This window comes from Neovison vison, chromosome 5, assembly GCF_020171115.1.
Source record: "Neovison vison isolate M4711 chromosome 5, ASM_NN_V1, whole genome shotgun sequence".
NCBI lineage: Eukaryota > Metazoa > Chordata > Mammalia > Carnivora > Mustelidae > Neogale > Neogale vison.
Window position 1 is genome coordinate 1766300 of NC_058095.1, and position 22681 is coordinate 1788980.

At 63.7% G+C, this 22681-nt stretch overlaps 1 protein-coding gene across 1 annotated transcript in view; it reads right to left on the reverse strand.

Moving 5' to 3' along the window:
* Positions 1-22681, reverse strand: part of RPTOR (regulatory associated protein of MTOR complex 1) — a 305182-nt gene that overhangs the window by 9677 nt on the left and 272824 nt on the right. Inside the window, exons 22-28 of the mRNA XM_044247255.1 lie at positions 20904-21007; positions 20271-20454; positions 18730-18840; positions 12739-12844; positions 10223-10337; positions 8639-8763; positions 6575-6679 (exon numbers count right to left, since the gene is read on the reverse strand). Coding sequence (XP_044103190.1) covers positions 6575-6679; positions 8639-8763; positions 10223-10337; positions 12739-12844; positions 18730-18840; positions 20271-20454; positions 20904-21007 — 850 coding nt within the window. The remainder of the gene's footprint in view (positions 1-6574; positions 6680-8638; positions 8764-10222; positions 10338-12738; positions 12845-18729; positions 18841-20270; positions 20455-20903; positions 21008-22681) is intronic.

Here is a 22681-nt window from a genome sequence, read left to right on the forward strand (position 1 = left end):
GAGCCGGGCAGTCAGTGCACGTGGAGGCCAGAGGGCATCAGGACGATGGTGTCCATGTCTCGGTCCCACAGTCTGGGGTCACGGGGACAAGTGGAGAGGGGACGCAGCGGCCCTGCGCCGGGGGTGAGCCATGCGGGCCTGCTCCGGTTTGCTCTGGGCGGCCGACCCAGGCCCGAGCGAAGGGGCGGGGGGCAGCCGCCTTCCTGCGGCGTTTTCCTGACGGGAGCCCGCCCGGGCCGGGGCCGGCTCTGACGCTCTTGTTCTGACTTCATCACCGCTCTGAGGACGCTCTCGGGCGCAGGGAGCTGGGTGCGGGCACCCCCGGCCTCGGTGCCTCCATCCGGTGCAGCGCCTCGGGGAGCGAGTCCGCTCCCACCATGAGCAGCGGGAGTGAAGCGCGCATGCGCTCTGGCTCCTTGTGAGCTCCAGACTCCGGGACGCCGAGCCCGTTCCGGCTGAAAGTAGCAAGTGCTGTGCTCAGAGGACCGGGAAGCCGACCGTGTACTGCGTACTGCAGCCGGCTGGGTCCTCCTGTGTCCCGTGCATCGGTCTAGGGACGGATGGGACCCCAGACAGGACGTACAAGGGCCTGAAACGTGGTGAGAGCCATATTCTCTGACCCTGTGACCCTGAGACACACCGCACAGAGGGACAACTCTGGACGTGGAGCCTCCGGTGCCAGGAAGGCGGCTGTCCCTCATCAGCGCCGGCTTCCTGATCTGGAACACAGGCGCGTGGTGGTCCTGCTCCAGGTGAGGCCACAGTGGGCACGGACGGGAGAGTTCAAGCCCCCGAGTCTTCTGCACGGGATGCTTCTACACGGGCGTCTAGGAACCCTCAACCAACAGGCAGAGGTCATCCCCTCGGGCCCCAGGGTCTCTCGGCCAGCTGGTGGGGTGCGTCCCCCCCGGGGCTGGTGCCAGCTCAGCCTCAGGGAGGTTTTTTAAAAAGTTGAGGACTTGGGGCACCTGGGTGGCTTAGTGGGTTAAAGCCTTTGCCTTTGGCTCGGGTCATGACCTCAGGGTCCTGGGATCGAGCCCCACATCGGGCTCTCTGCTCAGCAGGGAGCCTGCTTCCTCCTCTCTCTCTGCCTGCCTCTCTGCCTACTTGTGATCTCTCTCTGTCAAATAAATAAATAAAATCTAAAAAAAAAAAAAAAAAAAGCTGAGGACTCATGCCAGCCCGGCAACTACAATACCCCAGAGCACACGCGACCACCTTCCACGTTCCTGGGATGGTTGACCTCCCCTTCCACGGTGGGGCGGGGTGGGCACTCCCCCAAGATGCAGACCCCTAATCTTGCCTGACTTTACCCTGGGTCCAGGCCCCGGATGCACCACCCAATCTCGAACCTGGCCAGAGGGGACTTCTTCCTCATGACGTAGATCCGTGCGGCAGAGATGGGTTCGGGTACCTGGGACGTGCGGCTGAGACCCCAGAGCATCCCGGCTCAGTAAACGGTGGAAAGGGACAAATGTGTTAACCGTCTGGATCTCTGTAACACCGCGGCCAGTCCAGACCGCCCGCCGAGGACCCTGTCCTGTGGACCGAACCTGGGGGCCTGCCGCCCTCAACCTGAGGCAGACCCAGGGGAGCTGCAGTTCTGGAATGAGACGGAGGGGCCCGTCCCCTGGCGCGGGGGAACCGCGGGCCTGTGGCCAGGTGTCCCCGTTCTCTCCTGCGGGACGTCGATGCTGAGCCTCCCTGTGGCGTCCGGCCCGTGGATGCCTGCACCGCGGAGGCTCCCGTCTGCGTCCGGCCCACTCCGGATTCTGGACCGGCCGCGCTGCTGGAGGAGCTGGAGCCACCATCAGCTCCTGCTCCGGCACACACGGAGCACAGGCTGGCCGGCAGCTCCAGGACCGCCCGGCTCAAGGCGCCTCTGCCGGGGCCATCATGGCTCTCCTGTGGCCCTCAGCCGGCTTCCGAGCTGCTCCCGGCTGACGAATATTAACGCCAAAGGCCCAAGGCTGACGTCGCCGTTCACACGCCCCAGGCGGGACGATGGGTTCTTGGCTCTCGGGGGTGCCGAGGTGCAGAAGGGCCCCAGCTTTGTCCCGTCCAGGGTTCTGTCCACAGCAGCAACCCCAACGAACCCCCAGCAGCTGAAACGGCTAAACCAGGCACCGTCCAGCCTCTCGCCTTCCCCAGCTCCATCCGTGGAAGGTGGTCCTTTGGCTTTTCTCTAGGTTTCCAGAGACGGTGACCCTGTCGTTTCCCCTTCCGGAAGAGCAGAAGCCTGTCTCCTGTTGGCTGGTGCTTCCTCTCCGGAGCCTTCACGCAGGCAATGAGCTCCCAGAACGGTTCACAGGACACTGAACCGTGAGTCTGAGATCTGAAGGCCCTTCTCGTTCTCAGTTCCTCGACCCCTCGCTGTGGCGGCTCAGGGGCCCCCAGACCCACGGCCTCGTCTGCCCCCTGCGGAGAACGCCACCAGCTCCTGCGAAGGGCTGTGGGACACAGGCCAGGACGAAGGCTCTCCGCGCTTAGACCTGACCCCGTGAGTCACAGGTCAGGGTCACATGTGCGTCTGGGTCTGCGAGCCCCGTCCCTTCACGAGGTACCCACAGGTGCACATTACAAGAGAAAAGCGACGGTCACTTGGGGTTGTTCAGGTTTTCTGTTTGCTAACCCGGCTCGACAGCTCTGTGTCCACGGCCAGCTGCGTGTGGGAGTTCTGCTGGCTGTGAAGCTTAGTTTTGGGTTTTTCAGGTGGAGACAGATGCTATAAGAAACTTCGGATTAAATTCTGAAAAAAATGATTTTTCAAAAGTTTAGGTGGAAAAACCAATCTCGATCTGGAACGACTTCTCTGCTCTCATGAAACCGAAATGCTCTTCTTGGTGTCGGGCCTGCAGAGCTGGGCCGTCCAGTGCGTCTGGGGGTCCGGGAGGTGGTAGTGTCCACACCCTGCCTCCAGGGGGTGCTGTCGGGTCACCCTCCATCCTGACCTGAGGCTGGCTGAGGGCGGTCTGCAGAGCACAGTCCTTGAAAGCTGCAGGAGCCCCCAGGAAGGCAGCGCAGCAGAGGGGAGGAATAAGGTCCTGAGTCCACGGGAGGCAAGCCCCCATGTTCGGGATAAAGGGGCCCAGGAGGTGCAACCACGAGGCTTCAGACCCGAGGGAGCTTCCTCTCGACAGCTTTCCTTCCAACTTCTTCTCAGCGCCTTCCACAGCTACCTGACTCGTCCTGTAACCTCTGCGTGCCACTGCCTGATGCTCTTTTAGATGGGAGGGGACGGTGTGCATGGGACAGATATGCAGAGTCACAGCCCTAACCATCTGACGGCCCCAAAGAGCTCCAAGGGCGTGAGAACAAATGCCACCCGTGCAGGAGAGTGGCCAGGCGGGATCCCACCCGCCGCCAGGGTGGTCTCAGGGAAGAGAGAAGGCACTCCTGTCTCTGCTTACGGCGGTCAAGACAGACTGAGGCCTCTCGGGCCAGACCTCCGAGGACACAGGGATCACAGGTTTCACATGGGGCTAGTCAGCAGTCACGCAACCCCAAAGGGCAGGAAGAACACTCAAATCGAAAGAAGCAGAGGAGGGGGCAGGTGGGGGCGGCCCGGGCCACAGGGTGCCACGGTCCCAACCGCAGGGGCTGACCTCGCCCAAAATGGACCCAACAGATGAAGAAACTCAATTACCAGGGTTTTTGGAAATCAGAAGGGGCTCTGGCACATCGTGAAACCCAACCACATGCTCCACTGGAACTTCCAAGTGCCCGAGCACTCGTCAGTGCTGCCGCAAAGTCCACTGCGGCCGGTCCTGGGGGCCTCCGAGGGCGAAGGCGCCATCGGCTCGGGCGGCTCAGGGCCAGAAGGGCATGGGACCGGTGTGGCCAGTGCAGGAGCTGCCCGGCAGCTACCCCAGCAGGGGACGGGGGCGGAGGAGCTCTGAGGGGGGCCCACCTGGGTTCTACCTCAGGACATATGCACGCGGGTGGTTGTCTGTGTGCATGTGCATGTGCCCAAGGGTGTGCGTGTGTGCACACGTCAGCCAGAGGGACCTCAAGCCGAGGGCACACGGACCCTGCTCCCGGTTCACCTGCCTCCCGTGAGAAACGGCGCCTCCTCCTCTCAGACCGCGGACTCCGACCCCCAGCGAGTGGTCAGAGTGGGTTCGGCCGCGGGGTGAGAGCCTGCCCAGCCGGCGGCGCTGTAGCCGCCCGGTCACCCCGAGTTCCCTGGGGGCGTTCTCCGAGGACGTTCTCGGGCACGCGCCGCATGGCTGGTGGACGTGGTAGGCCGCCGCGTCTCCGCAGACAGCTTGCAGGCCCGGCTGGAGCCCCGTGTGGGGCAGGTGGCTTCGAGCACCTGCGTGGGTGACCTGGAACGGGGAAGGTCCCCCAGACCACGGCCAGCACTCAGAAGGGTCCTGCCTCGCGCTGCGGCGCGTGCCCCAGACGTTGAAGAGCAGCGGCCGCGGAAGTGGCTCGTGGTGGCCTCGCTCCGTGTCTCTTTACGTGTGTCCCTAGGGGTGCAGCCCAGACCTCGGCTGGCTGTCGTGTCAGAGGCCAGGACTGGTTCTGGGCTGGGCCGGGGAAGGAGGCCAGTGGCCGAGAGGCACAAGGTGACCAGTGGTTGGCACGAGGGCCGGAATGCCACCAGACGTGACTCTTGGCTACAGAGCTTAGATCCCGAGACGGGGGTCCCCGTCGGGGTGGCTGTGGCCAGGAGCACCTGGGCCCGTCCTGTCTTGACCTGTAGAGCAGCTGTCCCCCTGGGCTTCCCGCCCCCTCATCCTTCCAGTGTCTCAGGAAGAGCAAAGGAAATAACCATTTGCTAAGCCCATGGCTGCCTGGCTACCAGGCAGAGGACAGGACCAAACCATGGCTCTGTAGCCGAGGAGAATCGGGGTGCCCCCCAGGCCCCTCCCCCGACCTACTGATAAAGACCAGGAGGCAAGACCCTTGCTGCTGCTCCTGGCCCCTTCCCAATTCCGCCTCTCCTGGGGAGATTTCTGAAAACCTGGGGGAGGGGGCGGGACCAGGAGGACATGCACGTGGACACTTGTGGAACCCACTAGCAAGTCAGGCCTGTGGTGGGCAGCTGGGGCCAGGAGCGGCTCTCCGCACCCCAAGTGACACGTGGGGTTTCCCGACGGGCAGGAATAAGTGCGGGGGCGCCTCGGACCTAGATCGGTCTCCTCGGACCTGCTTCCTCTGCTCCCAGTTAGACCCCCCACCACACCCGCAAGCCATGCTCCCCGGCGTCCCTCACCTTGGCTGAAGCAAAGGGAACAGCATCGTGGGTGAGACGGTTCTTGGTGTCTGGAAACTACACCCACATCGTTTGGGGGCAGAGAGGGGCGGTGGCACAATGAATCGAGACACAATGTACCCCAAGCCGCCGCAGGGCTCCCGCTCTCCCGCTCTCCCGTCCTCTGGCCTGGCCCTGAGCCCCTGCCACGTCCACACAGGGGTCTCAGGCTCTGTGTGCAGGGGCTGGAGGGGTGGCTGGGGCCTGGGGTGTGTCTCCTGCTGGACGGCAGTGGGAAGCGAAGGACCAGAAACCTCGTCTTCGGGGTCAGCGCCAGCAGCCCGGGGCAGGGTGGGCCGCCCCGGGGCGTCAGGGGGTCACAGAGCTGCCGGCACGGTGGGGGGCAATGGGGTCTGTGGGGGAGACACGCCTTTGCTCTAATCTGGGAACACTGAGACCACAGTGGAAGGACATGGTGACTGTCGCTTTGTCATGGGACCTGGCCTGAAGGGGCCCAGGCCACACAGAGGTGGCTGTGCTGGGGCCTCGGGGAGGGAGTGGGGGACAGCGTGGATGACTGTTTTATTCCAAAGATAATTAAAAAACCGCGACATTCTAAAGCAGCCCACGAAGAGCCTTCTGCCTGGAGCCGCCCACGCTGGGGTTGGGGGCCTCTCCCGCGTGAGGTCACCTCCCCGGGGCAGCGCCTCCTCGGGACAGGTGCTGGGACGGAGGGAAGAGAAGGAGCCACGGAGATGACTGGCTATGACGGGCACAGCCACGCGACGACAGGACACGACGGGGCCGTGTGGGAAGTGCACAGAGTCGCAGCAAGGCCAGGCCGGCCGCGCAGGGGCAGGAGGACAGAGTCGCTTTCCCCGTCCATTCACTGACAAGGACCCTGATCCCCACAGCTGGGCTTCTCGGCAGCCAGGACCTGACACGCTGCCAACGCGCGGCAGCACGGCGGGCCCGCGGAGGAGACGAGCCGCCGGTCCAGATCCCGCTCCGGCCCCCGGACGACCGGCCTGCGGGGCGGCGTGCGGGCCCAGCCCACGGGCAGCGGGCAGAGCCGGTCAGCCGCGCCGCGGCCACGCCAGCTCAGCTCGGCTCCCAGAGCGCCTCTGTGGGCCCCGTGCGGGCGGGGCCAGCGTCCTCGGCCTCCGGCACCGGCCCGCACGCCCACCCGCGGCGCACCGTCCCGACCTCAGGGAGTCCCTCCGGGAACGAAGCACAGGGCGCAGGTCCTCTACCAGCCACGGGCCGCGCCTCAGGCGGGCCATGGCCACGGGGCCGCGGCGGCCCGCTGGCTTACGGTCTGGGCACCAGGAAGTGCCGGGGGATGTGGCGGCGGGGCCCCCAGGGAGGACCCACCTCTAGTTGTCGGCAGCATGTCCGAGAGCCCCTGCCAGGCAGTCACCATCTCTGGGTTCTTTTCCAAATCTGCAAAGTTCTTCCAGACTCTGATGGCGCCGTCATCTTGGGGAGAGAAGAGCAGGAGGTGAGAACACGGGCCTGGCCGCTGGGGCGCGTGGAGGAGCCCCGGGTGACGGGTGCTGTCCGCGAGACGCAGGCCACGCGGTCTCCGTGAGGCAGCCCAACGTAGCAGCAGCGGGGCTGCTCCTGGGAGGTCCGTCTCCACCCGGGCATCCACCCATCTGGGCCGCCGGGGAAGCCACAGCAGGCGCGCTGAGGGACCACTACCCTTGACCTCTGACCCCAGGCGGCCCTCCTTCCCTCCAGTGATGCTCTCGGCAAAAAGCCAGGCCTTCCGCGGCACCCCTTCCCGTCTGCTCCACACAGGTGGGCCCTCAGTATGTGGCCCACAGGCTCCCCACATGAGGAGGTGGGCTGACCGCCCCCAGCCCCCGACCCATGACCCCCAGCACAGAGCCCTCATGCTCTCCTGTGAGCCTGAGCAGCGTGAGCGAGCCGCCCTGCCCTGTGTCCATCCCCCCTGCAGTGCCCACAGCCCAGCCCAGCCCTGCTCCCCGACGTGCTAGCCCTCACGTGTGGCCTTCAGCACCCCCAACCTGGGCCATGACCACTTGCCTCACAGCACAGACGGAGGACGAGGTCACTTGGGCCCGCTGGACTGCGTGCCCGCTGACACCCATCCTGCCCCTGGCTTCTGTGACTGTGAACTTTTCCTGCTCTGGACCCCGAGCCCTTGTGTTCCTCCACCAGGACCCCCTGGGGACCCGCTTCTGCGCCCGCTGTGCCGGGAGATAGCTCTCTTCCCCACCTCCTTGGCGCTCAGAGGTGCTCAGCGCGACCTGTCCTACGATCCGCGGGGCCGCCCTGGCCCCCCACCGCCCCGGGTGCCTGGCCGCTCCTTCACTCTCACACCTGCGGGGGAGGCAACTGCCATGGCTTGACTTCATCTGGTCCTGAGCAGGCGCTGCCTGGGAGAGGCCACCAACAGGACCTCTCCCCATGGACACAGCAGGGCCCAGGAATGCTCTGAAGGAGGGGAGGCAGCCCGCCCACTGCAGTCCACATAACCATGTTGATGGCTCAGGAGCTCAGGCCTAACACAGGCCAGGGACAGGGCCAAGTCAGGATGGGCCAGAAACAGAGCAGGCCCAGGAGGACGGGCCAGGGAGAGCAGGCCCAGGATAGGATAGGCCAGGGCCAGGGAGAGGATAGGACGGGCCAGGGCAGGCCATGATGGGAACATGCCCAGGACAGGTCAGGGCCGGGCCCCGGACAGGATGGGGCAGGGCAGGCAACGCAGGGAGCAGCCTGCATGTCCACCTTGGCCCTCTTCTTGCCTCGTGCGCCCCCTTTCTCCCTTCCCAGTCCCTCCCCAGGGCCTGTCATCCCCGAAGGAGGTGCAGTTAGGCCAGTGGTGACGCCTCACCCCCCACAAACAGTGAGGTCTTGTCTTTAAACGGCTAAAGGAGACGCTGTCCCCCGGAGTGGCTCACTGCGGCGGGGAGGGGTGGAGCGGAGACACTCCAGACCCAGAAAGCAAGGGTGAGGCCCAGCTCTAGCAGCGGCCCGCTGGGAGGCAGGAGCCTGGCCCACAGGGGAGCCGGGCGCACGGTGGCGCAGTGGGAAGGGCCGGGGACCCCTGGGGAGCCGAGGCGGCGCCTGCTGCCCTCATGCTCTGTGCTTGGGACCCTTACTCCCTCCAGCCTCGTCTCCAAGAGCATCATAGAGGCCACAAGGAGAGGCTGATGGGCCCTTCCTGGTCAGGGGAGGGCCAGGGGTCCCTGGACATTGCCGGTCCCCGGTCACCTGCTGGCCCTGTTGTCTAGGGGTGAAGCCTGCTTTGTCGGAAACCTCCCCCCTCTTCCGTGATGGTGCGTTTCACCGCGGGCGGTGCCCTCTGCCAGAGCCACGCTCAGGGTCAGAAAAGGCTGTGTGTGAAGAAGTGCGGGGTCCCCACGCCGGGTTTGGGGCCCGGGGCCCGGCCCCGCACACCGCACTCACCCGTGGCCGTGAGCAGCAGCGAGCAGTCCTGGCCGTTCAGGTACTCCATGGCCGTGACCCTGGTGTACCGAGGGTTCCCGTTGTGGAAGTAGTCCAGCTTCTCCCCTTTCTCCCAGTCCCAGAAACTTCAGGGAAGGAGAGAAGATCAGTCGTCAGGGAAATGCAAACCAAAGCCACAGGGCGATTCCCCTCTCGCCCGCCAGGGCGGCCCCTGTCACGGAGGGCCACGAGCTCTGGCAGGACAAGCAGCCCGAGTGCCCAGGGCTCTGTCACGGGGGTGCCACGGGGCCCGGAGTCCCACTGCTGAGTGTGCCGAGACATCGTCCGCTCACGTTCAAGCCACCAATGGGGGGACGACTGTGATAATGACACAGGTACAAAGTGAGAGAGCACGTGTGTCTGGGAGACCCCGAGCACATGAACAACATCACGTATCACAGTCCTAATTTCACTCGCCCAGCAGAAGCCTTAATAAAGACTCGCTTCTACTTTAAAGGGAGCTATTGGGGTGCATGGGGGCTCAGTGGGTTAAAGCCTCTGCCTTCAGCTTGGGTCATGATCTCAGGGTCCTGGGATCGAGCCCCGCATCGGGCTCTCTGCTCAGCGGGGAGCCTGCTTCCCCCTCCCCACCCCGCCTGCCTCTCTGCCTGCTTGTGATCTCTGTCAAATAAATAAATAAAATCTTCAAAAAAAAATAATGGTTTTTCAGAGCAGACCCGAATCTGAGATAAAACCGAGGTCCTCTGGTATCAGGTAGAAGCCACTCGGGGGCAGATCTCCAAGACTCTGCTGCTGTGATTTACATCCACTTCCTTTTCTAACCAAATCAAACCCAATATATCATCAAGGCAGACTTCGTTCCGTTTTATGTTTTGCCTTCTTCTAAGTTAGAAGTGGACATATGTTTTACAAAATAAAAGCAGAGCCTGACCATATGAACACACTGAAAAAACAAATGTGGAAATGACCCACGTGTCCATTGCTGGATGGATGGTAAAGTGTGGTCCGTCCACGCACGGGCTGTCACCCGGCCTGTGCAGGGGACATTATGACACCTGCCACAGACCTCGAGGGCCCTGTGCTCAGTGGGAGGGGCCAGACACACAGGGCAGGTGAGGTCGCTGGGGACTAAAACCCAGGACAGACAGTGGAAGGCGGGCTTAGGGACCGATGGGGACAGCTTCAGGTTTACAGGACAGAGAGCGCTCTGGAGGCGGATGGCGGCGGCTATGTGGCCTTGTGAATGCGCCTGGCGCCCCCGAACGGCTTACACACGGTTATGGCGCTGAATTTCTGTGCATTTTGCAGGATAAAGCAAAGGGGAGGAACAGAGGCAAGAACACCCCAGATGTCCCCTGTGATGCGGGTACGTTCTGCACGGCGACAGGGCGAGGCCCGCTGTGAGTTAAAGTCGGTGTCTACGCGCCCCACAGTGGGTAGCAGGACTGAAGCCCTTGTAGGTGCGTCTCCGGCTCCATGTGGCTTTGGGGAGCCCGTGACACCAGAGAGCCCGTCCTCACCCGCCCACTCCTCCGCTTGCTCCCGAGCCTGCCCACCCCCACCGAGGGCGGGCACTCTGCCTACCAGATGCTGTCTTTGTCAGCCACGGCCACACACGGCGTAAAGGGGTGGAACTTGACCACGGAGGGGACGCCGGGGTTCCTGTTCAGAAAGATCTGGTCGTCCAGTTTTGCGATACCTGCCCCAAGAGACACAGCGACGGGCCTCAGCGTCCGGCGCCCGGGCTGATGTCACGCACCGGGGCCGAGGCCGCGTCTCCTGTCCGGGGACCCGGGAGGCTGCCGCGGACACACAGGCCAAGCAGGGGGTCGGACGAGGGTCTGGATCCTCGACCACAGGGTCCCCTCCACAGCTCCCAGAGTGAGGTGGACACATGGCGAGTTTTCGGTCAGAGCTTGTCAACTCGCACGCACGAGGATGCCCGAGCCGAGCTCAGAGCAGTGCGACGGGCCGGGGCCGGTGAAGAAAGCCAAGGCCCGTGGCTTCTGGCTCAGCCCGGGTGGCAGCCTCAGGCATGCGCGCGGCCAAGCCTGGGGGCCCCTCGGCCCTCGGGAGGGGGGCCCCGAATCCCCACAGATCACAGGAGAACCGAATGGGCCCCACACAGCAGGCCCGAGGAAAGAGCCTGTTTTAGAGAAACCAGTCGGAAGAGGCTAAAAAAGCTAAGAGGTCAAGGCCAGCTCAGATGCGGCTCAGGCGGCGGCCGGACACGAGGCTGATCTGGTGTCCCGGGACGCAGTGGCCTCGGGCGCCAGCTGCCCTCGGAATCCTGGAGCGTGCTGGCACTGGCTTCACGATGATTTCAGTCCTTCACCCCCTTCCCCTGATTTCAACGGCAAACACCAGGAACCACCTGATAACAAGCGTGGGGGCAGTGGGACAGAGGCAAAGAAGCCCCAGAGGCTGTGCCCGCAGCGCCGACAGGCTCTTCCCCGCAGTGGCCCTCACCCCGGCCGTGGGTTCCTGTGGAGAGGTCTAGACTGCGGGCTACTGGGAGACGCGGGGGACACCTGGGTCCCAGGTCAGGGTGCGCCGTGCGTACGGGACAACACGGTTCTGTTCACCAAGGTGGCTGGGGAGACGCGGGGCGCAGGTCACCTGGCTGACCTACAGGCCCCGTCCCGTTCCTCCCGGGTGCACAGCGGCTCTCAGACAGAACACTGCACGCGGAGTGCAGAGGGGGACCGTGGTGTCACCAGCGTCCCCGTCTCCGGTGGCTGGGGCCGCCGCACAGATGGCTCCATCTCCACGTCCCGGCAGCTGACGTCTCCAGCAGCGGTGCCAGGCGCTGCCCTCACTGTGGTCTAACAAGGTGGCACCTTCTCCCCACAACGACCGGAAAAGAGAACCTGACTATGGTTGACAAGGAGTCATTTGTTGTTGTCTGGAGAGCCAGCTGCTTCTGGAGAGCCCCCAGCTCCGTCGCCCCCCCGTCCCGGCCGGTTCTCTCCCAGAGAAGGCAGCCACGGCTGCAGCAGGCCCCGGCCACGTGTTCCCGTGGGACTGCAGGGGCAGCAGACACAGAATTCCGGGACACTAGAGCTGCCAGCAGCCCCTCACGGAGGCACGGAGTTGTGAGTAGCCGAGATTAGTTTTCGGCAGAAGTGACTACACACGCTAACGAAACACGGCCCCAAGGCAGTTTGCGGGGAGCGGGCAACACGGCCGGCGGGGCATCTTAGTGGCCTCTAGCGTCGCCACCTGTGTGCTCAGGGGTACGGGGCGTGCCGGCTGTGGCTGCCCAGCCCCGCGTATCTGCAGGGACAGCCTGCCTCGTGGGCCCTTAGCCCCAACCTGAAAATCGTCACAAAACCGTAGAGGACAGAGAGGCAAGGTCAAAACAGTCAATCAGCAGAATGGCTGAGAGCCCGTGACTTCCCGCTCTGTGCAGGGGCCGGGCAGCGTCGGTCCACCGTCTGGCTCCCCAGGAGATGTGATCGCACCCCGTCTCTGTGTACCCAGGACTGTGGGACTGAGTCAGCCACAGGGGCTGGGCCCTTATGTCGGCCCATCCCCGGAGAGAGAGTGGGGGAGAGGCTGCCTGGCATCCCTGTCCCTGACCCCACCACGCGACGGAGGCCTGAGGCCACCCCTCCCTCCCTGCCTCGTGCCCTGGGCGTGTGCCCCAGCCCTGCCCCCAGGCCCTCTGAGGCCACTTCCACACGGGTGAGACTGGGGGCACGCGCAGGGGCCGTCTGGCGTGTCTCGGCAGATCCGGTCACAGGTTTGGAAACTGGCCCAAGTGCAGCTTTGGTTGACAGAATGATTGTCCCGGGGACAGGTGGGGACCAGCAGGACATGACCTGTCTTGTGTCCCCAGAGAGAGCACGTGGCTGGGGGTGGGGCGCTCGCTCCTTCCCCTCAGGAAACGGCAAAGCACCCCAGCCATGTGCCTGTGAGAGGCCCCCAGCCAGCCGGGGCTTCCCTTGGGGGAGAATGGCCGAGGGCGCTTGGGGGATCCTGGGGCCCAGGGCGCACCCCCAGCCTCAGGACCCCGTCTGCGCCCCACACCACGGCGGGCGGGCGCCTGCGTCACTGAGGGCCCTCGGAGACACGCCCCGCGAATCCGGGCGGCTTACCCTTCTGGATGAGCTGCCGCGCCTGCCGCCTGACCCGCGTGTTGCGAAGAAACCGCCACTCACGCTCCTTGCGGATCTGACTCTCCAGGTCGTGCTCCTCCGGGATCTTCAACAACAAGAACATGGCGTGAGCCTCGGCGGGAACGGCTGCGGCGCCGTGTGTCAGTGCGCCTCACAGGCGCTGCGCCTGTCCCTAATGGGAGGTCTGCGGCCACCCTGCGCCCCGCTCGCCCGTGGGCACCGCCTTCCCAGCAGCCCGTGCTCCCCCCGGGTCCCTGGTCACGCTTCGGTGACTCTCACAGCGCCTCACACCGTTTGCTGTCAGTACGTTTGTTACGGGGTCTGGGGTCAGGGACTGTGACTCGGAAAGCCCACGTGACGGCCGGCCGGCCTCCCCTAGCTGTGAGCTATCTGTCCACCGGGTCTACCGGCTGCTTTAGCCCCCGGGCTGCTGCGCGCTCGGCGGACGGAGCGTAGGGCGAATGGGACTTTTACACGCACACGCCGACTCGTTTACTGTGGAGCTCTGGACCCAAACCTGCCGTGTCTCCAAGTACTGACCCTATGCCCGAAAGAAAAGTCTGGGTTCTCGGGTCTGGCCAGAGCTCCCGCTGCCCGCCGGGAGGTACAGAGCATGATCGGCGGGGCCCCAGGGTCCGGGGGCTGACGGAGCGCCAGGATGGACGGCAGTGGAGACTCAGGGACACCCCAGTCCTGGAGGGTCATGCACTGTCCTACTCCTAGGAGCCCAGTGCCCTGACAAGGGCAGCTGGGCGGCCACTTCCGAAGCAGACAAGGAGATTCTGGGAGAAGGAACCGGCGGGATTCTGCAGGACGCGCCTGTCGGCCTGAGCGTGCTGAGAAGAAGGGCATGTGCTCTGGGACTTTGGCCCGCGTTCCTTCTCTGATGCGGAGAACAGGGCTTCTCGCTTAACAGAAAGGGCGTGAGGGCAGCAACAGAAGGGCCTGACTGGACACGGCACAGGCGGAAGCCCATAGACCCCATGAGGGGTTGTCAGGGACGAGCAGAACTGCTCAGCTTCCCACGAGCTCCCGAGAACCCTGCACTCTCCCGGCCAAGCCACGGCGTCGTGCGCTGAGCCATGTCCCCTGAGCGAAGCAGGGCCTCCACCAACCGGCCCGCTCGCCGCTCCTTGGGCAGGAAGGCCCGTGTGTGCACGTGCGAGTCCACGAGAGGCCCGCCGCTGGCCAAGAAGCCAGGGCCGCCGTCTCCTCGTAGTAGCGGAGCATCTCCTTAATCCTCACAGGTCGGCGAGTAAACTGGATGGACTCGGACTCTCTACTCCAAAGCCCGGGTCTGTGAAATCCCAAGACAGGAGAGACGTGAAGCAGCCCCACCGGCTGAGCCGAGAGCTGAGCCGACCGTGACCGGCCTGCGCACGGGCGCCGACAGCCCATACTCGGTGTTTACAGTCCGTTTCCTCTGCTGGAGAAACCACCGGCTGCCGGCCAGTGAGTGTGGCCACACGCACCATCTCCTGTGCAGGCACGGCTGTGCAGGGCAGGTCTGCACGCAGACAGGAGCCCAGGTCCCGCTCAGGGCGGCGGCGACATGAGCAGGGCCGTCCAGGCCTCCGTCCGTGCCAGGAATGTTCCGCGCCGTCCGGTCACAAACATGAACCGCCCGACCTGTGCTGGGGCCTGTGGTTCTCTCTGGCCAGCATGTCCGTGCTCTGCTCCTATCTTTTCCTTAAAAATCACAACCCCTCCCTGAACAAAACAGCAACAGCCACAACAGGGAGACGACACGGAGATACGGTGTCTGCCTTCACAGAACCATCCTTGGTCTGGAAATAACCCCCCGGGGCAGACGGGGTAGACCCCAGGTTTCTAATGGTTGGTTTCGTTTGCGACAACCTGGAGCTTTTACTAGAAACAAAATGACTGAGGGTCAGTACTGTCGAGTGACAAGAACAGCCCAAAGGAATGGAGGGCACCTGATGGCGGAGACCCCGGCCTCTCATGGACTCTGGATTCCGTGGGAACGTGCCGGCCGAAGCGCAGAAAGTGCTCTGGGCAGGACGGGCAGGACAGACATGGGGCTCCTAGACGCCCACGCCCCAGGGCCCAGGTGCCACTGGTGCAGGCCAAGGACCGGGGGTCCAGGGACAGAGCTCCGGCAGGCTGAGCACCGGGAGCGGGAGAGCAGACCGCCTCGCCGTAGTTCCGGTTTTGAGACGAAACAGCGTGTCTTTCGCCGGTGAGAACGGCCGCTGGGAGTTCTGCAGGGGTGCGTACGGGGAAGGCAGCTTACTCTGGTCCTCGTTTGTGGACAGTTTCATTACGGACCGTTGTTGATTCTGTCAACCCTTTTCCTGCAGCTACGAGGACGAGGAGGCGGTTTCTCTTCAGTCGGCTGAGGCCTCGACGACGGTTCATTTAGCGCAACGTACAGCGTGGCATTCTTGAGCTATAACTCGCTTGGTCAGCAACGTCTCGGCCATTTTATGTTTTGCTGCACTTGGTCTGAGAATATCATGTTGGAGGTTTGGAGGCCACATTCCTGAAGGACATTGGTCTGTGGTTCTTTTATTCTTTAAAGCCTTTGACTGGATTCGGGATCCGCGTGGCGCTGTCCTCAGACAGCGACCTGGAGGTGTGGGCTCTTTCATTTCCGGCAGTAGGTTACAAAGAACGCATATGATTTTTTCCCTAAATTTGGGTAAAATTTGCCAGGGAAGCTTCCGCAGCTGGAGCGGTCTTTCTCTGTTGGACGGCTGTGGCTACACTCATTTCCCCTCCCGGATGCGGGACCATCTGCGTTCTCGTCACCGTGCGGCGTGAGTTCTGGTCGCTGGCGTCTGTCACGCAGCGCGTCCATTTCCACTAAGCCGTCGGTCTGCGGCTGTAGCGTGTCGCGGTGTGGGGTGCCTCTGGGCTCCTGCTCGAGGCCACTCTCCGCACGCCTGTCCGTAAGCCAGCACCATGCCGTCCCCTTCCTGCCGCTAGGCAGTGGGTTTGAAACGGTTTTGAATTTTGAATTATCTTGTCTTTTACAACCCTGCTTCCCCCCAGCGCCACCCTGGGCCTCCTGCATTTCCATCTGAATGTTAGTCTCAGCTTGTCAGGCTCTGCACAAAAATGGCAGCTGGGGTCCTTCATGTCACAGGGCAGCCTGCTCCAGAACACAGTTCTTTCCGGCCACGCAGACCTGAAGTGGCAAGAAGAGGAAACTGCCCGGCCGCCGCGGGTGGGTACCAGGTCCCCCGAGCACGAGGGCCCGGTGGTGGTGCGTGGACACGCTGGGCACAGTTCTGCTCTCTGGTGGTGAGCTCAGTGTCCCACACGGACCTGTGACGCGGCTTAGCGCTCGGACTTCTGGGGTACAATCCTAGCTTTGAGCTATTCTTAGTTTGCACGTGAAACGGGCTAACAAAAAAGCTCCTGGCTCATTCGCTGCCCCGCATGCACCATTAGACGATGAAATAAATGAATAAAAGAACACCCTTGGGGCGAGCTCTGGAACAAGGACAATTTTTTAAAAAATTACCATGAGATAAAAGCGCAGCTTCCTCTAACGTTTAGAAAGGGTCTCTGACTAACGTAGGAGAAGTTCCCAGGCCCTCGACCACCCTCGACCACCACCCAGGATCTCAGCCACGTCGGGAACTGCGGACAAAACCGGTCAGAGACAGCTTCACTTCCAACCCGGACGCCGGGGCTCGGCCCTTAGAGCCGCCGCTGCGCGACGGTCTGTCCGAGCGAGACGGCCTGGCTTACGCAGCGACTTCCTGGCCGCCTCCTGTGGGCTACGCGGGAAAGGCCAAGGACGCTCCTTCCCCAGGCCACGGCCGTGTCCATGCTCTGAAGCCGCAGGCTCCCTGCAGGCGATGCGCAGGCCGCCCCAGCGGACCCTCCAGGACACACTCCGGGTGCACGAAGGCAGCGGACCTGCGGCCACACGGGACGGGGGCGGTGCCGGCTCTGGGCACGCACGCGAGTAACACGGGGCAAAACCCCCGGCCTGCGCTCAGGAAGCCGCTCAGCGTGTGCTGACTGCGCTCCCAGGGGGCCCAGCTTTACTCTGGCCCAAGGACCCGCGCGGACCAGAGGAAACCAGAGCCTGGGAGGACCACGCTCGTCTCCGGCCGGGGGGGCAGGAGCTTGGTGACCCGCAGCCCCTCTCCCCACCGGCAACGTGGACGGCCTGCGGCGGTTTCAGAGATCAGGAAAAGCCGCTCACCGCCACACCAAGAAACCCCCAAACTTATAGGCGATGCCACTTCAGTGAGGCCGAGCAGCCCCCCACCCCTGGCCCCAGGCCCCACCCACTTGGCCTGGCTCGCAGGAGCCTGTGCCAGCGAGACGAGCTTCTGCGGACACTGAACAAAACTCCGTTTCCCCGAAAGCAGACGGCGGCAGAGCTCTCGGTCGGCTCGCGGCCCACAGCAGCGGGGCCCCCGCGTCGGGGTGCAAAGTCCAGCATTTGCTCCCTTGTTCCTTCCTCAGCGAGGGCCCAGGTGGCAGCCTGGGGGCCTACACGGTGGTGGCAGGCCGCGCGCCGGAAGTCCGGGAGGTAAGCATGGCCTTGGCTGCCTCGTGTTTGCCACTTTCGTACTTTGTCCTGACTGTGCCGGTACTTGGCGCTTCGTGGGACCGACAGAGAGCGGACAGAGGAGATAACGGGCACAGGGCCGGGTCACGTGTCACCCGAGACCCTCCATCGGGCCGGGCCGGCTGCCTTGGTGCGTGTCCCGTGTGCTCTGGTTCTCACGAGGACCACCCTGTGGCTGATTAATGTCCTGTTTTTTCCCCCTTCCTGTCGGTTTTAGCACGAGCGTTTCCTTAAAATACTAATTTCCAACCTTAACTTTCTAATAACAAGAAACATCGTATCCAACAGTCCGCCGTGGCTAAGCCCTCGTCCCCAGCTGGGCCTTTGGGTGGGTCCTTCCCGCTATGGTAAACAGCACACGGACGCTCCGTAACCCGGATCCTTTCCTGGAGTCGGTTACTGCAGCAAGTGAGTCGCCGCGCCGAAGGCAGCAGCTGCTCCGGCTCCTGACGCTTCCCGCTGGGAGTCGGGCTCAGCAGACGGAAGGGAGAGCTCCCCTTGTCAGCAGGGGCTTGGTGAACTACAACTGCGTTGTCTGCCTCAGGTCCCCACGACGTCCGTCTTGTGCTTCTACTGACAAAGATCAGCGTCTTCATGGGGAACGAGGGAACGGGGCGGAAGCGGTCACGCGGGGTCCATGCCCTCCTCGAGGAGCTTGCTCGGACGTGTAGCTTGTCACACGATGAAGAAGAAACTGCAGTTTTCAGGGCCCTTCGTGAGGGAAGACGGAGCTCTCTAAGAGCGGGCTTCCGGGAAGCTTGCCACAAGCCCCGCAGCGCTCTGGGGCAGAGACAGCAGGACAAACCACCGCCCGCCCCACGCCAGCTCCTGGATGCGCGGCTCGAATCTGTGGTGAAGGGACGTGTCTCTGGTCAGGGATGTGGTAGAATGATGCACCAGAGCCGGCCCTGGTGGACGGGTCAAAGCCCAAGCCTCGGGCCGTCCTCACCAGGAGGCCTCAGAGGCCCGGCGGCCTTGCTGAGCGGGACAGTGTGACACGCTTGTGCAGGTGGCTCAGGGAGGGCAGGCCGGCCTGGTCTCTCAGAAGACAGGGCAGAAGAGGGAGTCCGTTCCTTTGCTGTTCTGACTGCTCACATCAGCCTCCGTGACGGCAGTCTGGGGCGGCCCTTCAGCAGCCGTGAATGTGACGGGTCGGGAGACCCAGAGGGTCAGCGGCTGGGCCAGCGGGAGCCAGGCGGGTGGCCAGCGGGGACAGTGCGCGGGCCCGGCAGTGTCCGCCATCGGCTCGGAGCAGAAGGCTCCGACCGCGGAGGCCAGAGGCCGGGGCTCTGTGGGAAGGAAGGAGGGCAAGACGGGAGCCGAGGGCAAGGCTCTGCCCGACCCGGGTCTGCACGAAAGGCGACGGCAGGCCCGCTGCGCACCCGGAGGGGTGTGTGTGTCACGACACACGCTACCTTCATGACAGGCTGGGCGAAGTACCGGGCACTCCAGTCGCAGAAGCCGGTCTGCATCGTGGCCGGGACGAGGCTCCTGTGCCCCGCGGCGTCGTCGGTGTCATCGGCGGTCTGTGCGGGCGTGGGGGAGGGGAGAGAAAAGAGAGACACCAGTCACACACTCCACACACCTCTTTGTGCGCCTGAGAGGACTGGAAAGGAGGCAAAGGCAGCGTTCTGGCTGCCGAGAACGTTTCTCTGCTGGCCTCACGTCTGTATCCTGGTGGCAGGGGACCGAGTGTGTGGCCAGGGCTCCGGGGAGCCCACGTTAGGGAGGGCCATGGAGTCTGCACTCAGGGGACCATCCCCTGGGCCAGCCACGGCGGCTTGGGGTGCAGAGGCTGTCACTCTTCAATCAGATGCACAGGCCAGGCGCTGTGAGGTCAGCAAGGCCCTGCGGCCTCTGCGGTCTGGCAGGGCAGCGGCTGCCAGTGATCGGGCCCCCTGCTGTGCCAAGTGGCTCTGGCACAGGAGGGCCACACAAGCAACAAGACCTGCAGGGCTTGGTGCTGCTGCTTTTTGGTGCGACACGTGTGTTTCCCACGGCAGGGTCTAAGGAGGCCGGGGTGGCCGCACTGAAGGCATTCCTCAAACAGGGGTCCCCATTATCCAGGGAAGCCTTGCCTGGGGCCAAGTCCCCCAGCTGGGACGCAGTGAGAGGGTCTTATCCCGACAGCTGCGGGAAGCTCTGCCGGGCCCAGCCCCTGGACGTGTGGCCCCAAGGACAGTGAGCGCCCCCGAGCCCTGCCGCTCCTGTCTGGCTAACCCGCGTCAGGGTCCAGCCAGGAGGAGGAAGCTCCGACGGGGGCTCATGGCCACATCTGCCCCACAGAGACCAGCAGAGGCCTTGAACGCCAGGGTGGGTGTGGGTCTGGGGGCACATGTGCCTTTGTTCTGGTCTCCCTGCAGGCTGCTGGGAGTTTCCTGTTAAAACTGTGGGTCACAGGGGCAGCGACCCACGGTTGACGTGGTGTCCACAGCAGCCCGGCTCCCTCGGTACGTCTTTGTTGGTAAGCGGCAGACCGTCTGGATGAGAGCCAAGGCCCAGCTCCTGTGCTCACGGCGCCCAGGCACACGGGGACACCAACTCCTCCCGCTTCCGAGGTCTCTGAAATCCCAGCTGAGAGGTAGAGGCCGCGGCCCCTTACGTGGCACAACGAACGCTTACGGAGAAGCCAGTGCTCCGCTCAGAGCAGCCACTTCTGTGGGGCGGCTGCCCCGGCCCGTGGACAAGGCTACCCATCCACAAAGGGAGAAAGCAAACGAGTCCCAAGAGCGCTCGGCTGCATGGGAGGTGCCGGGACGGGGCGCCCACTACCAAAGGCCACGGGAGAAAGGATCCCGTGACAGCTGTGATGCTGGTGCAAACCGAGCGCTCCCGCTGGCGGCAGAGGGGGCGGCAGCCCGTGTGTCCTGGGCTCCAGAGTCTGGGGCTCACAGCGAGGTGCGTGGTGTGTGGCCCCCACACTCCCGAGGAGCGCCAGGGGACGGTCTGAGGGTACCTGGTCTGGGCCCTTGTCGAACATCTTCCGCGTGCGGGGGAACTGCTGGGAATGCGGCGTGTACTGCACCCCCGCAGCGCCTGGGCCACCAGCGCGGCCCGCGGGCAGGTCTCGGCCAACTGGCTGCTTGGCCACGTCGTTGGTCAGGCTGGAGCTGCTGGTGCTGGACGTCGGCGGGGAGCCCCTGCCGTTGGGGAAGAGGACACGCTGCGTTTTACCCAAACGTGAAATACCTTGTCCACACGCCGCCCACCTAGTCGCAGCCAACCGACCCGGATCAGGAGCCCAACGTGTCCTCACTCGCCCGGCACGTCCCCATGCCTCCAGACCCCAGCTGCCAATGACCCTTCCAGGCCCTGCCTGCAGGTTCTCGGAGTCCCCTATCCAGAAAGCTGGGGGAGCCCCAGGCAAGCTGCGCCCCCTAAGCAAACCAGCCGGGGCCCAGGCGGGTGCAGCGGCCCACGTCTGCTCACGGCTTCCTGCCTCTGGACACTGTGCTTGCGGGGGGCTGACTGGCCAGGTGGAGACCCTCGCTTCTGAACTTCTGCGGGGCGGCAGACGTCAGGCTCAGGTCAGAGGAAGGCAGTGAGGGCTTCTAGTCAGGGGCCCATGCGAGGGACACAGGCCACTTACCCTGCCTGGTGGATGTGGATGCCCTTGTTGGTGGGGCTGGCGGGGGCCGACTGGGTGAGTGAAGACGTGGTCAGGACCCGCTGCGGCCGGGCGTTCGCCGTGGCCTGCAAGAGCAAAGGGACAAGTGGCGCGGACGGTCAGCTGCTTGCAGCCTCCGAGGCTGTGGGTGGCTGCGGGGTCACGGCCTCGTGACTGGAGAAGGGGCCTCTTGGCCGGGGAGGTGGTGCTCGCGGCAGGAGGGCCCTGCAGGTGAAACTGTGCTTGTCCGCTCTTCCAGAACCAGGAGGCCCAAGGGCTGGCCCTCCTGGAGCTGCAGCCACGAGACCATGCCAGGGTCAATGGCAAGTCGGGGCGCCGGGACCCCGTCCCAGGATGGCTGAGAACACTGCACCCCAGTGTTTGCTTTCCGCCTTCCCCTGCAGGGGCTCACACTGTGTCCCCGGACACAGCATGTCATGGACGGAGACGAGGTAGCAGGCTCTGGAAACCTCCACGACATGCGCAGCATGCGTATCTCCCTGCAGAGAAGGATCTGAGCCAGCCTGAGACCAACGCTCCGGGAGGTCGTTCAGGGTTGCGTGGATCGGGAAACCAGATGTCTGCTGGAGGGACATGTGACCAGGAAGCGCAGCGAACGAGGGTGCTGACCGCTCGCCTGACGGCGTCCTTTCCCAGACGCTCTGCTGGGCGTGCAGGGCTCGCTGGGCAGGGGGCCCTGCTGGCTCCGGACACCCCAGCGGAGAGGGTTCCAAGGGCGGCCGTGGCCACCCAGGTGACACTCGGGACAGGTGGTGGCTGAGGCGGCCATCTGGGCTTTCCAAGTGCAGTCAGTGCCAGACGGGGTCACAAGGTTGGCCGCCACCACCGGGCCAAGCAGAATCTCGACCTTTGTGGGTGATGATGTAGGGCCACCCTACTCGGGGCCCCTCCCTACAGCAGTCGGGATGCTGTACCTCCTACGCTCGGCCAGCAGACAGAAAAACGGCAGAAAACAACACAACTGTAAGACTCTTCATTTACAGGACACCAGTGTCGCCCTGATAATCCACCACTCAGAAGAAAGAATAGCAAAAAAACTGAACCATAATCAACCTTTAAACATCATGAAAAAAGCTTTTTTGAATTACAAAAGTTAAATTATGAACTTGCTTTTGCGTCGTACTTAAATTACCTGGCTAGCTCCCTTCCCCCCAAAACCCAAGAGCCAAGTGATCCCCAAGTAACCAAAGGAGGGTGAAGAACCCAAGAAACTGTCAACTCCCATGTGTCTCCCCGGAGTTCCAGCAGCGGCAGGGGGGACAGAAAGCCTCTGTGCTGAGATGCAGGCCTCAGCAGAGCCCCCCACCTTCCCTGCGCCCCCAAGACCTTCCCACCTGCCTCTCCTGGGCCTGCTGCCAGCCTGCCGCCCCTCAGGAGGCCCCGCGGACTAACTGGTCCTGGTCCCTCTGCCAGGGCATCCCAGACAGGGTGTCCACAGCCCCATGTCCACACTGTCCACACCGTCCACCCCCACAGCTGCCCGGCTCTCCTTCTGTGTCCGTGTTAGAAATCCTGAGCGGTGGGCCTGCTCCCAGCCTTCACACTAGCGATCACAGAGCATCAGGCTTCGAGGAAGCTTTTTTTTAGCCTTTTTTTTAGGCTCTAATCTGCTGATACACTTTGACTCAGCCTTGATAGGCCTGCAGGATGAGCACCAGGGGACCTGCCTGTGTGCAGACCTGATCTGGGGACACAGGGCACGGGGTGAGGCAGGGTGGCGAGCTGGGGAGCCGCAGTGG